The 21699-nt window shown below is 34.1% G+C and overlaps 1 protein-coding gene and 1 pseudogene across 1 annotated transcript; both read right to left on the reverse strand.

The window, feature by feature from the left end:
• Positions 1-60: 60 nt before the first annotated feature.
• Positions 61-15359, reverse strand: LOC111986318 (3-oxoacyl-[acyl-carrier-protein] synthase II, chloroplastic-like; annotated as a pseudogene).
• Positions 207-1106, reverse strand: LOC136068715 (uncharacterized). The gene is made up of 2 exons (XM_065776237.1): positions 980-1106; positions 207-685 (listed from the first exon to the last, which is right to left on the reverse strand). Exons 1-2 carry the CDS (start codon positions 1104-1106, stop codon positions 207-209), a joined length of 606 nt encoding a protein of 201 aa, XP_065632309.1.
• Positions 15360-21699: the final 6340 nt, after the last annotated feature.

The following is a 21699-nucleotide window of genomic DNA, read 5'->3' on the forward strand; positions in this document are numbered from 1 at the left end:
CACGTTTCTCAAAATATTCAACAATTGCATGGTGAGTCCACAACCAGTCCATACCCAAAATGACATTAAAGTCATGCATATTTAATAATATTAAATCTGCAACTAACTTCTTACCAGCAATATTTATAACACAACTTCGATACACCCATTGAACACACAAAATTATACCCGAAGGAGTAGAAACTCATAGTTCACAATCCAACAACTCAGGACTCGTGTAATATATCAGCAAAAGCAGGGGAAATAAAAGAGTGTGAAGAGCTGGAATCAAATAAAACATGGGCAGTTTTAGAGCAAATATTGAGAGTATTTGATACCACATATGGTGCTACTTGTGCATCTTGTTCCGTGAGGGCAAAAACTCTTTCCTGGACCATAGGCCTCTTTTGTCCACTTCCAGCAGTGAAGTTCTCCTTGTTAGAATTATTTGGACAATCCTTAATAAAATGATCAAGTTTCCTACAATGAAAACATGTATTGTTGGCAGCACGGCACTCCCCAGAATGAGGCCTTCCACAATGAGCACATTTTTCTACAGCTCTTGGTGGTTGCTTAGTAGTATTCTTCTTGGAGGAGTTAAGGGAAGATTTTCCTTTCCAGGGCTGGTTAAACTTCACTATCTTTCCTTTATTCTGTTCTAACGTAGCTTTGATTTTTGTACTTTCTTGGAGGTCTTCTTTGACAGCTTCAGCAAGTGTAACCAAACTCTAGTAGTCTTCACAGCGAGAAGTAGTCAAACGCTGTTTGATTTTGAAATTTAGCCATTTGCGAAACTTTTTAACCATTAAAGCTTCAGTAGAAACAAAGTGAGGAGCAAAACGGGACAACTCAATAAACTTTGCTTCATATTGAGCAACCCCCATACTCCCTTAGACAAGTTCATCAAAATTTTCAGCTTGCTTATCTCTGAAGCATTCTGTAAAATATTGCTCATAAAATTTCTTCACAAAATTTGCCTAACTAATCTGGGCATTATCACCTCTTCCTTCTAATAAAAGTCTCTTTGTTGACTTCCACCATATTTCAGCAGGACCTTCAAACATGTATGTAGCATAATTCACCTTCTGAGAATCCGTGCATTCAAGGAATTTGAAAATCTTTTCCATCTTAAAAACCCAACTTTCTGCTTCTAATGGATTTGTAGTGCCACTAAAAGGAGGCCTTTGCTTTAGAAAAACCTCTTGGGTAGAACCTTGACTAACTCTAGCTGGAGGATGGATATTAGCTGCCTTTTAGGTAATCTCCTCCAACACTTGGTTGCACACATTACTTATATTTGAAGCTTGCATCCTATTAAGAAACGACACCATACATGCTAGGATACCATTTTTCTTTATTATTAACATATTCATAATCATGAACATTATAATATAAACTCATCATGCGTGTGAGATAAATTAGGCATGCAATTATACAAGTATAGAGCACAACAAAATTCACAAAACAAAAATTCAAATGTCTCCGAAGAGATGTATTTACTAATCTACCCAAGCTACTCCTTTCTGACTTTTAAAAACACTTACATCTATCTAAAAGTCTATATAATCATAACCTATACTCTGATACCACAACTGTCATGGCCCAACCCTATACTTCAAAGTTTAGAACATGACCAGCATTTTAATATCAAGTTTACCTCAATATTAACATGAACCAACCTAAACTGAAGGTACTTATCAAGAAATTGTTTCTTGATTTCCTGCTTATTTTTTGCATAAAAGCCACAATATACAAAAATGATGGAAACCTTGAAACTTCATTCCATTTGAACTTGGAAGATTACTACTTGGTTGTAACGTCAGGTATTCGTGTAAATATTACATAGTTAAATGTTTAGCAAAACTCTTATTACAAACCTAACCCCAAAGATATACAACTAGGGTTCAAAACAAACTAAGATACTGAATTTACATCTGTGCTCAAAGGATCAAGTACATCTTGATTCCTCCTATACAACAAAAGAGCTAAACTACTATACAACAAAAACTCTACATTCTAACAAACGAGAAAGCACAGAATCCTTGCCACCTCTAATACTCTTGCTGCTTCCAAGAAGAACTTGTGCACTAAAATACAATAGGGTGAGCTGCGAAGCTCAATAAGGTTTTAAGCTCTATGTGCCTTTAATAAGAATGCATGTAAATCAATTATTTTATTGATATGCAAGCTTGGATAAAATAGCCTTCCTACTATGTATATTGTTCTGAAAATAACTTATGAACTTTCAAGTAAAAATACTTCATTTTCCTTTCATATAATAATAAAAGGACATAATAAGGAATTTAAACATAATTCAGTAATCGTATCCTTGAATAGGTTGTAAAATACTTTATCATAAACTTTTCATCAGACTTATAACACATTCAACATACCTTTCTTATCATTGTATTTTTCTTATAATTTCCAAATAACTTAATAGTTCATTTGTAATACATATTAGTTAATCAAATTATAAGTTTATCACAAATTTGGGAGGCTTCCAGCACAGAGTACTAGACATCCAGCATTCCTCACAATGCTAGGTAATTCCGGAATCATATCATAATACATATTTTCAACTATGAGAGTAGGTTGACATCCTCCACAAGTTAGCCGTTACCAACAAGGGTGGGTACAGCAGAGCCAGTCCCACTTTTAATGGTCAATCAGAATCTCCATGAAAATACTAGTACCATAACCCCTACTGGCTGAGTTCAGATCATAACAATGGAAAAACTAAAAACTATATTTTTCTGATAACTTTGCTTTTACATAAATGTTTCACACAATAGCATATCCACTTCACTTTTAAATGTTATGTTCGTGATATAAATAATAACATCAATATGCTAAAATAATTATGTATATAAGATTGAACAACTCACGAACATATATTTTACTTAAATCATGCTTATATGTAATATTTCTAAATAAAAAATTTAATGCATAATACTTTTCTAAACAATATTTATACTTATCAAGAGCACATGTCACAAATCCCTTACCTGAAAACAAAAGGTGCGAGAGAGTTGTACAAGAGGAGCTCAAGTGTCCGTGTTCTCGTTCTCGCCACCTAAATAAAAAATAAAAAATTATTACTGACAAACTCTTCTTAAGTATTTAAATTTATACCCCAATCACAACTTAACTCTCAAAATCAAGAAAATCCTTACTTCCTATCACATTAGATTCCCCAAAGCACAAGATACAATCATTAAACACATTATGTACACAAACCATAGAAAAACCAAGGCATAAAATTTATATATGATCTAAACATACCAAAGGATGATCATATTAAATTATAACTCAAAACATTTTGAGAATTAAATCTACAAAGTCAGGTGTAACACATGTTGTTCACTGCTCCTTCCAGCAGCGTATGCCCCATTTGTAAAATACAAATGGACTGTCCACACACATCCAAATGTCATGAAATTTTATAAAACTACTCCCCTATATGTCCAGTATATACCATAAAAATTTCGTAGTCAAAGCATAAAACTATAATTTATTAAAAATCATACAAGACAACATGTTCAAATCTGTCCTAGCAGAAATTCATGCAACTTAGAAATTAAACCATTATTTTTATACTCATCCAAATGCTGTGAGACAACTGCCACAACAGCCATACATGTCTTAGGATTCATAAAAACTACTCCTAGCATCCTAATTCACCGCAAATAATTTAATACAGAATTTTCTTGTGGTAAACATCAAATATGTCACAGTGACAGCTTCAGCACAAGTTCTTAATAAAATCATCAACAAATAGTAATTGGCCTTCATTTCACTTGGGTATTTTTATACCTATACAATACATATTAAAATATCCTAATAAGCATCAAATAGACCATAACACCGTCACTATTTCAACTTACTAAAACAGAATCACAAGTTCAGTCTCACAAATCAGAACAAAGGATAAAGAATGAAAATAAACAAACAATTATACTATCCAAATACAAAAAATCAGGTGAGGTTTTGATTACTTACCCACAATCTTTGAAGCTGAAACCTTAGGGCTAATTGTTTAATTTCTTCTTTAAAGAAACTAGAATTTTCGGTGAGAAAGTAAGGGAGAGATGTTGCCGTGTAAGAAGGGAAGAAAGAATCAAGAACAAAGAAAGAGGAAGAGAGAAAGAAGAAAAGGAGTTGCTGGACTTCTGGGGCAGCCAAAGATGATAAGAAGAGTGGACTTTTGGGGTGGGAGGTACGTGTATTGCTAGGGTAGAAAATATCACACCCACTTTTTACACTTTTTGGCATTTCTACTTTTCACTCCTTATAAGTTTATATTTTTAGAAAGACCTAAAGAATAATATAACTTTGTATATATATCTTTACCTTAATAAAACTCATTTCTACAACATTAAAAGAGCATGGATGTTTTATAATATCACAATATCAAAGCTTCATGCACTTAAAAGTAATTAAGATAATAACATGCATATAAACTCATAAAATTAATTATGTAATTAGATTGGGGTGTTACATAATGTGTGCTCTTTTTTGAGAATTCAATAGTTACAATGGGGTCTAGGGATTTGAACCTTGCACGTCCCCGTTGAGCTACACAGCTCTTTGGCTAATATGTGCTCAAATTATTGTTGTTTAGTTACTTTATGGGGGTATCACAAGACTATCATGGATATTTTGGCTGATCTCAAGCAACATACTAGCAAGCACATAGAACATCACATATAATATCTATGCAACTGCCAAACTCAAAATTCATTACAAATGGCTATCAATACAATTAGAGCAGCCATCTAGATGCACACGAAAAACAAAACTTAAACAGGCCAATACTGCCATGAAGTGGTGGTTCAAATTTCCATGGCGAATATTAAGTATATCAAGCCCTACTTATAGCTTTGTTTATGATAGAAGGAAAAACTTATAACAACAATGGAAGCAAGAGTATTTCATGATAACCAACACGTTAATTTTGAAGCTTTCTCTATCTCAATCCAGGGCCATCCATCTTCTTTCCTGATCAGCCGTCCCAAAGTAATTCTATTGCATGAGGCCATGCAACTAAACAAATTGACGATCAGTACATGGAACATTTCATGACTATTCACTGACTCCAGGATGTTGCCAGCCCATCAATACTAACAGCAAACCTGACAAATACACCATGCCAGTTTTCTTTTTCAATTAACTTGCCGGTAAATTATGCATGCAATGGATATAAAAGCTGCTCATACTGTTCTACCTCCAGATAGTTCAGAAAAACCTTTTGGTTTTTAAAATTTTGTCATAGCATACTCAAAATTGAATGTCAGCATAGAGCGGCCTACATTGGTATCTTGGGAGCAAAAAAAAAAAGTATTTATCTAGGAAATTGTCTTGAATAATGTGACCCTTGGCATGCTCTCTCTCTCATATCCCAATTTCCATTTACTACAGATAGGAGATATCTTGAAACCCACATACCTTCAGCATTACAGCAAGGTTGGAGTAGCCTGCCAGGTCTTTCACTTGTAAGGAGCAAATATGATTGATGAATTGTGACCACCAAACCCAAATGAATTAGACAACGCTGCCTTAATGTTCAGTCTCTCTGTCTTTGGGCCCACCAGCACATTTTTGTCCTGAATTGATATGTTGACATCATTAGATAATCCCGTGCTCGATTCATCATGGTTAAAGAACACATAATGGCAAGGAATATCACGATATAAACAAAAGTCACAAAGGATGCAGTAGGCAAACATACCACCCCTTCATCAGGGTTTTCCAAGTTGACATTAGGATGAACCCACCCTGTTTGTATTGCCTATCATGAAGAAACACCTGTCAAAAAGCATTAATCTGCTTCATGAGTTCAAATTATGCCAACCCAAGGAAAAAAGAAAAACAATTCAAATAGTCCTTTTGGGAATACTTTCCATTATGAGAATAAATTTATAAAGATTATAGGCTAAGTTATATATTGCACCCTCTAACTTTAACCAAAATTCAATTCAGTCATCTAACTTCACTTTCGTTCAGTTTAGTCCTAACTTTCACGTTTATTCATTTCAGGCCTCTTGTTAGTCTCCATCAACAAAGCTCCGTTAGAGACCCTCTAAAGCATGGATTTGGCAGACCAAAATGTCGTCGTTTAGAGGGTCCCTAACGGAGCTTTTTTGACGGAGACTAACTGGAGGTCTGAATTGAATAAACTTGAAAGTTCTAGACTTGATTGAATGGAATTATAGTTAGAGGACTAAATTGAATTTTGGTCAAAGTTAGAGGGTGCAATTTGAAAGCAGAGATTTTGTTTACCTGTATCAAGACATAAATTGTTTACCTGAAAGCAGAGATTTCTTGAATTTGGAATCACCATATCAAGACATAAATTGTTTAGCTGTATTGCTGCAACAGCTTCCACCGCACCAGCTGCTCCTAATAGGTGACCAATCATAGATTTTGTAGAATTCACTCTTAACTGTAGAAAGCAGAGATATTATCAGGTATCAAAATACGGTAATCTCATCAAGTATTTGAAATATGGTATCATTAGAAGCAAATGGCGTAAAGAACAAATATTATGAATACAAGTTACCTCAGGATTCTGGCCAAAACAATGAAGAAGTGCTTGATACTCTTTTAGGTCTCCAGCTGGTGTGGATGTAGCATGTGCATATATGTAATTCACATCTTCCCTAGATACCCCAGACTGAGCTAATGCCTTTTCTACGCAAAGGATAATGCCAGCCCCTGTTTTTGGAGGGATGTTAGTTAAGAATTTTAGCACCCAATTTTATGGAAGGATACAAGGTACAGAAGTGTTGATGAAGTCAGGATTTGCATATGGTTCCTTTCCCAAAATATTTAACAAAATGGTAACCAATTAAGAAGGTATTCTACTTAAATAAAAGCAAATATCACTGTTAAATTGAGGGGAGGAAATATGCATAAGTAAAAAAAAATTCATAGCAATCCTGGATTTATTAACAGGGGATATGGTGCCAGTTTTGACAATTATGCAACTGATTTTCAGGTTTTATTGTCTTTCTGTGCCACAGCCTTTGCTATCAAGATTGTTGACATGCAGCAGCAATTCAGGTGGTCAATTTGGTGAACTGCAACTCACTTTATGAGGAGTTAGTAGCAACACAGTATAGGTACAGTATCATATAAATTAGTTTAAAAATTATTATGACAGAAAAGAACTCAGGAAGAGTAGAATAGATGCAGGACATAAGTCCACTGTACATGCTCCCTCAAGAAAAACTATTAAAGAAATGCAACCTTTTCAAGGGTTGAAATTTAAGTACCAAAGAGAAGTCATGTTACCATCAGGATGTGGTTCAGTAATGTGATAAGCATCACAAGTGAAGCTTCCACCAAGAAATTCTTCATAGATATTTGCACCTCTTCTCTGCAAATTCAGAAATCAGCTGGCAGAGTTATTTACAAAAAAGAAACATGATATGACAGGCTATACAAAGTAATGATTGAGCTTCACTGATCACCACACTTTAGCAAGCAAGAAAATATAGAATTAGAAATATCAGTTCATGAAAATTCAGAGGTAGCTGAGGATAACAAAATAAAAAGTCATCTAATTCACACTAGTAAAATGAATACCAGTGGATATTCCAAAATGAAAAAGTGATTTGATATAACTTGAAGAAACTAGAGGGACAACAGAAATGCCACTGAAAGTGAGTCAAGGAACACAATGGCTGGTAATCTAAAAGCAAATGAGGCCTGGAGAATAACTGACAGGCTTAAAGGGAAATGCCTACAGACATATAGGACATGGACTTTATTGAGTTAAGAGTTAAAATACATTAGCATGCTTGAAAATTCATAGGTAGTTGAGGATAACAAAAAAAAAAAAAATCTAATTCACACTAGTAAAATGAATACCAGTGGATATTCCAACATGAAAAAGTGATTTGATATAACTTGAAGAAACTAGAGGGACAACAGAAATGCCACTGAAAGTGGGTCAATGAACACAACGGCTGGTAATCTAAAAGCAAATGAAGCCCTAAAGAATAACTGACAGGCTTAAAGGGAAACGCCTACAGACATATAGGACATGGACTTTATTGAGTTAAGAGTTAAAATTTGTTAGCATGCATGAAAATTTGGAGGAAGTTGAGGATAACAAAATAAAGAAACATCTAATTCACACTAGTAAAATGAATACCGGTGGATATTCCAACATGAAAAAGTGATTTGATATAACTTGAAGAAAATAGAGGGACAGCAGAAATGCCACTGAAAGTGGGTCAATGAACACAATGACTAGTAATCTAAAAGCAAATGAGGCCCCAAAGAATAACTGACAGGCTTAAAGGAGAATGCCTACAGACATATAGGACATGAACTTTATTGAGTTAAGAGTTAAAATACCTTAGCATGCTCTAATTCTTCTAAGAGCAAAACCCCGGCTCCTTCACCCACAACAAATCCATCATGATTCTGTTGAATAACAAAAATCAGATGCTATGGTAACACACATGAACTATACCAAGTAAGAAACTAAAAAACAGGATTGAGACCTTGTTTATCTTCCCTCAATCAACAATCAAAGAAATGAGTGTAATATCTTTAGAAGAATTGCTTAAAGTTCAATTAGTATAGAAACTCAGATCTAGAGCATATTTGCTATCAGTATAAGAGCCATTGACAACATATAATAACAAGATGTTATGAACTTAGCTTCCTATTTCTATTAGAAAATAAAAAATTAAACTCACACGATCCATAATGTTGATAATCAACAGTTTTGGATAAGTTAACTGAAACATGATATAAAGTTCTCAGATGTAAACAATGACCAAAGAAAAAAGAAGATATGGAAGCAAAAGAATTATTGATAACATACACTGTCCCAAGGGCGCGATGCTTTTGTGGGATCACTGTTCCTCTGGGAAAGTGCTCTGCATGCCACTAAACCTCCAAAGCCTGCACCAACAAGAAAATAATAGGTTATGTAAAATTCATGCTATAACAAGTAGGTGCATACTAAGATAAAATCAGCATAGGTAAAGTAAAAAAGAGATACCAATAGGTATAATGACTACATCTGAGCCACCAGAAAGCATCACATCCGGCATGACAATTTTAGAAGAAAACGCAACATATATTTAGATTTATTTTATTGTAAGTTTTTCTTTTCAAGGTTGCATCTTATCAACAAATCATTCTATGAAAATATGTAAAGACAAGACTAATATAAGAGATTCACACACTTTGTGGCTGAGAAAGAGTTGATTACAAGACACTTACAGCTTCACCTCTAATGATATGGTTTGCTGCATTCATTATGCAAAAATTGCTTGTAGCACAAGCAGTAGAGATAGAATAGTTTGGCCCCATCCATCCCTGCAATTTGAATAAAAAAATGAGCTGTTAAAAGGTTTAAGTCCCAACTTAGAAAACCCATCAAGGTGTATCACAAAGATGAAAAAATAGTAAGTTGACCAGATCCATTGCAAGCATGGCAGAACCCATATTTGTAGTTGCAAATGGTGAGCAGAAAGGATTCATCTTCTTGTATGAGATCCTTAAGGCTTCAATCGCATCATTAAAAACCTGTTCACAACACAAAACACAAGAACAAAGTAGTCAGTTACAATTGTTGATAAATTTTGGAATTAATATGCTTTCTCATCCTATCTGCAGGTCATGTAGTTTTTTATTTTTATTTTATTTTTATTTTTATTTTTATTTTATAAGTAAGAATGTTATATATATGAAAGGCTACTCTATGCATGAAGAACATAGAGCAAACCCAAAAAATACAAGAAGGAGAAAACAGAGAAAAAACAAAAAAGAAAACCAATCAACAGATTAATTACAAAGAGAAAGAGAGCTAAGGAAAGAAGGGAGAGAATCACTAGTTGTGAGTCCCCATGCCCGAGACCAATCAAAAAGAGTCCCACTAAAAGAAGCAAGTATCTGATCACTGGACTTATCCAAATCCTCAAAAGTCCGTCGATTCCATTCTTTCCAAATACACCAAAGGATGCACAACGAAACTAAATTCCAAATCTGAGACGAGTACTTCCCCAACCAATTCCACCAGCCAAAAAGCAAATATGGGATCGATCTAGGTACAACCCAAGATAGGCCAAAAGTTATAAAGACAAAGCTCCATAACCGATAAGCCATCTCACAATGAAGAAGTAAGTGGTCTACTGTCTCTCCACAATGTCGGCACATAATACACCAGTCCACAAAAGACAATCTCCTCAATCTCAGGTTATCACCCGTTAGTTTCATCTAGGGCTTTATACTTTGGATTCCACTTCCTGCCAAAAACCATTACAGCTAGAGAGACAGAAGACTAGCTTGAAAACATTCATTATTCCAACTCTAAGGCATGTCGCAAAAATCAGAACTTGACTATAAGTTGCAAGTTCCACTGCATTAGGAAACCACAAAGGCAGCAGACATGACAACAACTTACAGATTTCATAAAGCTCTTGTTATCAATCAAATTGAATATCAGCCAGTATAAGCTCTGGTTAACTTAATATTTTCAACCATGTTCCATTCTCATTATATACTGTATATCAAACTGCTGAAGGCTTGATGTTACCTTCATGCCACCTATTGCTGAGCCAATCAAAACTCCACATCTCGCTTTATCTAATTCATTCATTACATCTTCTGTAATTCCACCATCTGCCAAGGCTTTTTTCCCAGCAGTAAGCATGTAAAGCATAAATTTGTCCATCCTCTTGGAAAGTTTTGGCGCAACCCATCCATCAGTTGAAAAAGACTTGATCTCTCCAGCAATTCTCTGGAGAAAAAGAAAAGTAAGAATGCTAAGAATAAACTGCAGAGCAAGCACCAGAAGAAGAGAAATCTTAAATATGGTTTACCGTTGGAAATTGGGCACAATCAAAAGCCTCTATCTCACTTACGCCACTGACACCCTCAAGCAAATTATAGTAGAAGACATCTGGATCATGACCAAGTGGGGTCACCACACCCATCCCTGTCACAACTACTTGCCTTTGCTTTGTGACTGGTTTCTTTTTTGTTGCGACTTCCTTGGAAGGTTGCACAGCAACAGCCATGGCTTCCCCTAGAGTATTGATAAATGTGCAGTAGTTAGTACATCAGCAAAACTTTTCTATTTTAATGCTTTATCAAATAAGAGTCATGCCAAAGAATAAACATCAACAATAGGGTTTGAATTGATAGGACTGCCTCAAGCCTGAAACATTGACACTACTGAACCAATAGTCAGAAGACGCTAGCAAGGCCCAAAATCTAATAATCATAAGTCTATTGATGACAATATATTAAAATCAAGGTCAGTGTACCAGACTCAATTAACCAACCCATTCAACAGGCAGACACACACACAGCTGCATTATACTATGAATAAAAGAATGAACAGCCACAATGCTCCTGTACTTTGCAGCTCTAGAACTTCCACATGCACATGATACAACAAGAAATGGCCTGATCTTAATTTTCTTCAGAATACTTGTAAAACATAAAATCTGAAAGATGGCCACATAACATAAACTAGAAACAACCTAAGTTATGCAAAATTCCCAATCCTAAGTCCAGGCATATCAATCCAACTGCAAAAAGCAGTACATGAATGAACCTCATTTGGTGAAATTAGTTCTCACCCAAAAAGTAGGGGAAAAATGTATAATATAAAACCCTGTTAGTTTATCAATCTAACTGCAAAAAGCATACATGAATGAACCTCATTTGGTGAAATTAGTTCTCACCAAAAGTGAGGGGGAAAAATATAAAATATAAAACCCTGTTATTTTCTATTCCCCACTTTCCTATAGCTTTGGCATAAAAGTAATCCAAAGAACTCATTCAGCAATAAGCCAATCCTAAACTTAATTTGAAGCGGGAGATACAAGAAGATTTTTATTTAGTACTATTATGTTTGCAAGTCAATTGTATTTTTTATGTTTTAGGTTCTTGTAGTTTATTAGGCTATTAATATTTTAATTTGGAAGCAAGGTTATTTTCGTAATAAGGCAATTAGGGTTTCCTAGCCAATTAGAACTAGGGTTTAGTAATTCTTTATAAGCAACCTATTGGACTCTTTGAGGAGACAATTGATATTTTGATGAATGAAAAAAATGGCTGTTTGGTCTTTCCCTGCTTGGTGCTGACTCCAAGTAAGGCCTAGGTGCTGACTCTTAGGTCATATCCCTTTATTTTATTGTTGTTTCAGTCTTGTACTGATTGTCCTGCGTCATATTTGGTGTCAGAGCAAACACCAATCTGTTTGAAGCATCATCGCAAGTCAATCCAGAACCAGACAAAAAAAGAAGAAGCATTAACCGTATATTTTCCACCACCAGAAATCCAGCTACCACACCACCTTCAAAATTCCTTCACGACATCTCTGCCAAACCACATCAAAAAACCATCTCTCAATACCCACACGTATCAAGCCACCAGAAGGTTACCCGTCAACCAAAGCCCTTTGACCCAACAAACCCCATCTGTCAATCTTGGCCACCGTTGAAGCACCACACCAGCTGCTAGAAAAGCCAGCCACCACAACCACAAACTTACCCACAACCCACAGAACCCAAGTGCCGTCATACATCGTGCCACCTTCATTGTTCTGCCACCAGCCACTGACAGTAGCCTGTGACCTCCATCGCCAACCATGGATCCACCGCAAAACCAACCCTCACCTGGGCCACCACGCCACCATCCAACTACTACACAAGTGCCTCCCATTGATCTGATTTCAAAGGTAATGCCTAACCCGGTCCTTTTTCTTTTTAACTGAAGTACCCTTTAGTATTTGAAAACCCTCACCCGACCCATTTGTTAATCAAGTTCCCCCACTTGTTTTTGACCCACCCAATTAGGAAGCCTTTTAGATTTTAATATTCCCTGATCCAGTCCAAGTAAACTATGCAAACCAACAAGCCAACCGAAGTCAGTTTTTAAACCCAAGCCTTTAAGTGAGTTCTCACCCACTATCCCAAAAAAAAAAAAAAAAAAAAGCACGAAATCCAAACCTGTCAACAAGCCCAATCTCAGCAACTATTTGGGGGAACAGTCTTAGAAGCCCATTCCAACAATTTGTCCAGAGAAAAATCACATCAACTATTTGTTGAAGCACTATTTTAGAGAATTATGGTAATATTAGAAGAACCTTATTTTGATGGTTGTGAAACTTATCCACGAGATTTTGTCAACTGGATGAATGGGATGGAGCAATTCTTTAAGCAAGCAAATTTTGAAGATAACAAAAAGGTTAGGTATGCCAAGTTGAAGTTAAGAAGTAAAATACAAAGGTTTTGGGAGAACCTTGAATATTTCCGCTATATGAAGTATGAACCTGCCATTAGTGTGTGGGAAGATATGAAAGAAAAGTTTTGTGATAAGTATTTGTCACCATACTATTGAGCTAAGTATTTACCCCAATCTCAGTGTGGTACTCTTCAAGTTGAAGCAAATACAATAAATCCTCATTCTCATCTCATTTCATGTCCTTAGCGCACTTTTAAACAATCTATCAAGAAATTATCTACTAAGGAATTAAAGGAATTATCTGTAAAGCTCATGAAAGATGTTCAAGATAGGATTGCTTAGATGAAGCAAAACAAGACTCAAACCAATTCAATTGATAAACCAAGGATACTTGATCACAATGAACTTATTGCTGCCCCAATAGAAGACAACATTGATGATGATATCTTGGTCATGGAGAATCCTCCAGCAACACCAAAGCCTAATGTTGACACAGACGTACATGCCTCGACAAGTGTTGCTTTAACATGCATGCAAGGAAATGAATCTATTGAAAAACAACAAGGTGAAGAGATGGTGTCTAAAGAGAGTATTATGTTAGAGGGTGCACACAATGTGATATTGGAAGCTAATCAATCTGCTTTTGATCAGCCTTTCATGGTGCATGAAAACAAACAGTTTGCTAAAGTGGAGAAAGTGGATAACATATTGCTTCCAATGGTTCAAGATAAGATTATGTTGATTTCACACATTGATTTTGTTATTCCAGAAGAATTTATCATGGTGGAATTTAAGGTTTTTCTTTTTCCTGTGCTCCCTAAGGTGATTCCAGACTTGAAGCAAGTGTTACTTGTCAGCATTCTAATCCTTCAATGCTTTAAAACTCGAGGTCGAGTTTTCTCTAATCAAAGGAGAATGATGCGGAAGACGTAAGAAGATTTTTATTTAGTATTATTTATGTTTGCAAGTCAATTATATTTTTTATATTTTAGGTCCTTGTAGTTTATTAGGCTATTAATATTTTAATTTGGAGGCAAAATTATTTTCGTAATTAGGCAATTAGGGTTTCCTAACCAATTAGATCTAGGATTTAGTAATCCTTTATAAGCAACCTATTGTACTCCTTGAGGAGACAGTTGATATTTTGAAGAATAAGAAAAACGGCCATTTGGTCTTTTCTTGGTCTGGTGCTAACTCCAAGTCTATCCTAGGTGCTGACTCTTAGTAGTTTTTCCGTTTGGTACTGACTCCAAGCCAGGCCTAAGTGCTGACTCCTAAGTCATAACACTTTATTTTATTGTTGTTTTAATTTTATTCTGATTATCCTGCGTCATAATTATTTGAATTCCTCATCTTTTCCTATTCTTTATTAGTTCTCTATGCAACCAAATGAAAAGTGAATAAAACCAAACTTCCACAGCACATGAAAAAAAGGGGGAAAAACAAATTAATAAAGATTGAAAGAATCATTATTTCATCATCGAATCTACCTTCAAGAACATAGAAAAAACCCATTAAATTGAGATATTGGAAACAAACAAAGCCAGAACAAATTACACACAAAATGTAAAACAAAATCCCAGATTTCCAATTCCATAAATAAAGAAAAAAACAGAGAGAAGAATCAATGTTTAGTTAAGAAAAAAAAAGGAGAAGCTAATGAGGAATGAGGAGTACCTGAATGGACGGCTCGATTGAAACGGGTGTGTCTCCGATTTGAAGGAACACGAACATTGCTGGATCCGAAGAGAGAGGAAAAGGAAGCGTTGGAGGCATAGTACTGATTGCAAGACTCGAAAGCGAGGCAAGAAGTCATGAGGCCCTGAAAGCTGGATCCAGGAAATGAAGTCCCTCTGACTCTGCAATTCGGAGCTACATTTATACAAGAACAACCTCTTCCACCGACCCCATTTGCTGCCGAAGAGCCGCTTGTTGCAGCTGTACAAGGAGGAGCCCAACATGGAAGGGCACGTGGATTGGTCCCCTCTGCACGTGACCGACATGCAAGCAGCCACAAGCTACGTGCACAGCGGAGATGTGAGAGACACACAAGAAATATATATATGTATATATGCAAACCACCAAAGGAAGAAGAAGAGGAACAAGAACAAGAAAACCGAAGAAAACCCAGAAGTTAAAATCGAAAACCCAGATGGAAAAAAGTAATTTTGATTGGATTAATGGAAAACCATTAATAAAACTGTGTTTCACTTAGGTAACTAGGTTTTATTTTTGGGCAGTAACTTCCTATCCAAGTTCAACTTTCTCTCTTTAATGGAGTTTTCTCTCTCTAACCATTCTGTTCGATGAGCCAAATTGTTTTACAAACAGTAGGTTTATGTGAAACAAGGCCAAATACCACCTATTTTTATACTTTGAAACTCAATTATTTTCGATAAACAATTTAGTATATAAATCATCTTTTAAATGAGATTTGGACATTCAAAACGTTATTTAAAATTCGAAGTTTCTCTTTAAAACATTGTCTAAAAGTCGGAGTTTTTCTTTCAATGATGTAAAAATAATGCTTTCGATAAACTTTCGAAATATAAGTTTGAAATACAAAACTTTTGAAAACTTTTAACTTCTAAGAACCTAATGGACAAAACTTGTGCATATAATGCATAATTACTTACAGCACTTGGATTGCTCTGAAAGTCCAGTCAAAACAACCTCCAAAAAGCCTCAAAATACTCTTAAATAAGACCTATATTCAATCATGAAAATTACTTAATATCCTTCACAAAATATAAATTTTATTGACTTATACAAATTGACTCACTAAAATTATACTTACTGAACTGAACGATAACACTAATGCAAAACCTCTCTACCCAAGAATATGTTTCCATAAATTTATCAAAACTTAGAGCCAGCAGCCAAATACTTAGGATTTAATATATAACCCCAATGAGAAACTTGGGCCAAAACTTAATCTGACTTGTTCATGGACTTAATATCATTGGCCCTAATGTATTAAATATCTAAGCATTATTTTGAGATGAAAAAAGAATTTGGGTAAGAGAAATAAGTCTGCCATTAACCTTCAAAAGAATTGTAAACGCGTTGATCTCTAATGGTTCATTATAGTCAAAGTCTAGGCAAAGACTACCAAGGCCATCACTTTATCCATCAGAGAACATGAACTTTGACAAAATGTGAGCAGCCTAGTGTGAACACTATGCAGCCTTATTCATGGTTTAAAATAGCAAAATCCCAACGGCAAGGAAAATGGTGGCAGCATTGTTGACATATATATATATATATATCCTAATGAAAACGTAGAAGTCCTATACATATATAAGATTTGATCCATTATAAAATTCTAAACCTTTGATTCTTTGATTCTAACAATTGAAAATCATACCTGGAATTCTTTGGCTGCCTCTTCAATTGTACGTGTTCTAAACTCCAGAGAAAAACACCTCTTAGCCTCCTTAGTGATGAAACCCTAATTTAGTTTTTCCTCCACCTTATATTCAACACATCAAAGATGTGGGCTTAGTGAGGTAATGGGCTAGAGTTTGAAACCCACTTGAACTTATCTCTTCAGTCTCCAAGAGGCCCATAAAACATCTTCCTTTTTATTTATTATTTATAATTTTAATTGTCGCACCAAATTGTATGCACTAAAACTTTAATTTTCTCACCTATTTGTAGCACCACAAAATTGTCTACTCCCATCTTACTATGCACACACATACAATACCTCAACTCTATACTAAAATTGACAAGGTACAGTGATAATCATAAAATCAAAATTGGGGTATTACACATCATGTTTATTGTATATTCGAATCTGCTTAGTGCATTCATAAAATCTATTTTCTACATTAACTAAAACTATTTATTGTTTTTCAATAAAAAAATGTTCACTGTTTTCTGCATAAACTGTTTCTAGCATTCTCCATAAAATTATTTTTGTTCAGCATTATTTAAAAAAATTGTTCTCTCTTTTTTGCATAAATTATTTTATATTCACTATTTAAAAAATTGTTCACAGCTTTCTCATAAAACACCTAGTGAAATCGTGTTTTCTAAATTTAAAAGTCAAATATGTATCATTTTTCATGTTTGAATTTCACAATAATCGAATCTATTTTTCTGCATTGATAAAATCTGTTTCTACATTAATAAAATTTGCTCTCCGCACATCATGTTTACTGTATATTCAAATCTGCTTACTGCATTCAAAAAAATTGTTTTCTGCATTAATTAAAACTATTCATTGTTTTCTCATAAAAAAATTTCACTGTTTTCTGCATAAACTGTTTCTAGCATTCTGCATAAAATTATTTCTGTTCAGCATTATTTTTTTTTAAAAAAATTTCTCTCTCTTTTTAGGATAAATTATTTTCTGTTCACTATTTAAAAAATTGTTCAGTGAATAAAAAATAATTTATGTAGAAAAGAGAGAACAATTTTTTTTAAAATAATGCTGAACATAAATAATTTTATGCAGAATGCTAGAAACAATTTGTGCAGAAAAAAGTGAACAATTTTTATGAGAAAACACTGAATAGGTTTAATTAATGCAGAAACAGATTTTATGAATGCAGTGAGCAGATTCGAATATACAGTAAACATGATGTGCAGAGAGCAAATTTTATTAATGTAGAAACATATTTTATCAATGCAAAAAAATAGATTCGATTATTGTGAAATTCAAACATGAAAAGGCATACATATTTGACTTTTAAATTTAGAAAACACGATTTCACTAGGTGTTTTATGAGAAAGCTGTGAACAATTTTTTAAATAGTGAACACAAATAATTTATGCAGAAAAGAGAGAGAACAATTTTTTTAAATAATGCTAAACAAAAATAATTTTATGTAGAATGCTAGAAATAGTTTATGCAGAAAACAGTGAACATTTTTTTTGAGAAAACAATGAACAATTTTAGTCAATGTAGAAAACAGATTTTATGAATACACTAAGCAAATTAGAATATACAGTAAACATGATGTGCGGAGAGCAAATTTTATTAATGAAGAAATAGATTTATCAATGCAGAAAAATAGATTCGATTATTGTGAAATTTAAACATAAAAAAGCATACAGATTTGACTTTTGAATGTAGAGAACACGATTTCAGGAGGTGTTTTATGAGGAAACAGTGAACAATTTTTTAAATAGTGAACATAAAATAATTTATGCATAAAAGAGAGAGAACAATTTTTTTTAAATAATGTTGAACAAAAATAATTTTATGCAGAATGCTAGAAATAGTTTATGCATAAAACAGTGAGCAATTTTTATGATAAAACAATGAATAGTTTTAATTAATGCAGAAAATAGATTTTTTGAATGCAGTAAGCAGATTTGAATATACTGGTAAACATGATGTGCAGAGAGCAAATTTTATTATTGTAGAAATAGATTTTATCAATGCAAAAAAATAGATTCGATTATTGTGAAATTCAAACATGAAAAAGCATTCAGATTTGGCTTTTAAATTTAGAAAACACAATTTCACTAGGTGTTTTATTAGAAAGCAGTGAACAGTTTTTTAAATAGTGAATAGAAAATAATTTATGCAAAAAAGAGAGTGAACAATTTTTTAAATAAAAGCGAACAGAAAATAATTTTATGCAGAATGCTAGAAATAGTTTATGTAGAAAACAGTGAACAATTTTTATGAGAAAACAATGAACAATTTTAGTTAATGTAGAAAATAGATTTTATAAATGCAGTAAGCAGATTCGAATATATAGTAACAATGCTGCTCAATTTATGTTGCTTGTCACAACTTATTTAAGTACAGCAACAATGCCGCTCAATTTTTTTTATTTTGGCGATTATTTGGTCTAGATTTAAAATCTCTATATTTTACAATGCTTCTATTTAAAGAAATAAAAAACATAAAAAAGCTACTTATTTTTATGTTTATATTTTATTTGTCGATTATCCAAAAAAAAAAGTATTTTGAAATTAAAATCTCTATATTTTACAATGCTTCAATTTAAATAAATAAAAACATAAAAAATCTTTTTTTTTTTTAATGTTTATGTTTATTTGTCGATTATCCCCCAAAAAAAAAAAAAATTGACACGGTACTCGAGCTTGTAAAACTCGAGTACGGTAGAAATAAAATAATCTGCATTTTATTTATAAAAGGTACTCGAGCCTGGTATACTCAAGTATTGTGTTGCATGGTACTCAAGTTTACCAAGCTCAAATACCACATTATTTTTTTTAATCGCACAAATTCCAGCTCAACAGTGCCACGGTAGCAAAACTAATGAGGAACTTGAGTTTCATAAATTCGAGTACCAAGAAAAGTGGTAGATTGCCATTTATTTCTGAAATAATATTTTTTTGCTAAAAATTTCAAAAATATGTGGTATTTGGCCAATTTGGCCTGTGAAATAGAGAGTTTAATCAGTGAATTTTTTGTCTCTCTGCTTTGTTATTGCTCAGAGTAACTAAAATAAATCACGAAGATGGGATGAGCTTTAAATTGAAATTATTTCATAAGTTTGATTCTTTAATTAATAACAAAATAGTATTAATTTTTTGTCATTCTTTTAATGAATCTCTCCCCTCCTCCCCCCTTTTTTTCGTGTTTTGTTAAGATAAGTTGTGAACCAAGTGTATAGGGAGAATATGAAATTTAGTTCTGGAAAAGTTTTTGATAATTGAATAAGAAATCTGGAATTCAATCCTCGCCTACACCAAAAACCGATTGGTGTTTTGGTCTTATGATAAAAAGTTATCATTAGGAATGGACGCTATAGGTTGAAACTCCCTAAAAAAAAAAATTCTGGAAAAATAGATGCCGTATCAATGAAATATTTGGTTCCCCAGGAGGTTTTTTATTAGCTCCAAAAATTTCCTTTCTATATCAATCTAAAATTCTGCGTGGTCTTCTAGTCAGATAGCACCTTTTTTGATTATTAATTATTACCTCAACCATCAGCCTATAAACATCTTCCCTTCAGCATGCCACATGCTGCATCAAGTGATGGGAGATTTAAAAGCTAAAACACTTGGAAGTGCAAGATTTTAAGAGAAAAATGGGCTAAAAAAATAGATTAAAAAGAAAAAAGCAGTTAGACATGCCAGTTCTTCATGTGCCCTTTTGATTGTGCAGGGCTAATGTGTGCTCTTTTTTGAGAATTCAATAGTTACAATGGGGTATAGGGATTTGAACTCTACACGTCTCTGTTGAGCTACACAGCTCTTTGGCTAATATGTGTTCAAACTATTGTTGTTTAGTTACTTTATGGGGTAATAAATCACAAGATTATCATGGATACTTTGGCTGATCTCAAGCAACATACTAGCAAGCACATAGAACATCACATATAATAACATCTATGCAACTGCCAAACTCAAAATTCATTACAAATGGCTACCAATACAATTAGAGCAGCCATCCAAATGTACATGAAAAACAAAACTTAAACAGGCCAATACTGCCATGTAGTGGTGGTTCAAATTTCCATGGCGAATATCAAGTATATCAAGCCCTACTTATAGCTTGTTTATGATAGAAGGAAAAACTTATAACAACAATGGAAGCAAGAGTATTTCATGATAACCAACACGTTAATTTTGAAGCTTTCTCTATCTCAATCCAGGGCCATCCATCTTCTTTCCTGACCAGCCGTCCCAAAGTAATTCTATTGCATGAGGCCATGCGACTAAACAAATTGAAAATTGGTACAAAGAACATTTCATGACTATTCACCAACTCCAAGATGTTGCCAGCCCGTCAATACTAACGGCAAACCTGACAAATACACCATGCCAGTTTTCTTTTTCAATTAACTTGCCGGTAAATTACGCATGCAATGGATGTAAAAGCTGCTCATACTGTTCTACCTCCAGATAGTTCAGAAAAACCTTTTGGTTTTTAAAATTTTTTGTCATAGCATACTCAAAATTGAATGTCAGCATTGAGTGGCCTACATTGGTATCTTGGGAGCAAAAAAAAAAGCATTTACCTTGGCATGCTCTCTCTCTCATATCCCAATTTCCATTTACTACAGATAGGAAATATCTTGGAACCCACATACCTTCAGCATTACAGCAAGGTTGGAGTAGCCTGCCAGGTCTTTCACTTGTAAGGAGCAAATATGATTTATGAATTGTGACCACCAAACCCAAATGAATTAGACAACGCTGCCTTAATGTTCAATCTCTCTTTCTTTGGGCCCACCAGCACATTTTTGTCCTGAATTGATATGTTGACATCATTAGATAATCCCGTGCTCGATTCATCATGGTTAAAGAACACATAATGGCAAGGAATATCACGATATAAACAAAAAGTCACAAAGGATGCAGTAGGCAAACATACCACCCCTTCATCAGGGTTTTCCAAGTTGACATTAGGATGAACCCACCCTGTTCGTATTGCCTATCATGAAGAAACACATGTCAATAAGCATTAATCTGCTTCATGAGTTCGAATTATGCCAACCCAAGGAAAAAAGAAAAACAATTCAGAAAAAAGTAGTTAGACATGCCAGTTCTTCATGTGCCCTTTTGATT

Source organism: Quercus suber, unplaced genomic scaffold (assembly GCF_002906115.3).
Source record: "Quercus suber isolate HL8 unplaced genomic scaffold, Cork oak 2.0 scaffold_131, whole genome shotgun sequence".
In the NCBI taxonomy this organism is placed as follows: domain Eukaryota; kingdom Viridiplantae; phylum Streptophyta; class Magnoliopsida; order Fagales; family Fagaceae; genus Quercus; species Quercus suber.

Excerpts from the sequence above, each read along its gene's own strand:
- LOC136068715 (XM_065776237.1), bottom strand. The coding sequence starts at position 1,106 with ATGGAAAAGATTTTCAAATTCCTTGAATGCACGGATTCTCAGAAGGTG. Across the intron at positions 686-979 it reads ACTTTTATTAGAAGGAAGAG|CTGTCAAAGAAGACCTCCAA; the intron begins GTGATAATGCCC and ends CACTTGCTGAAG.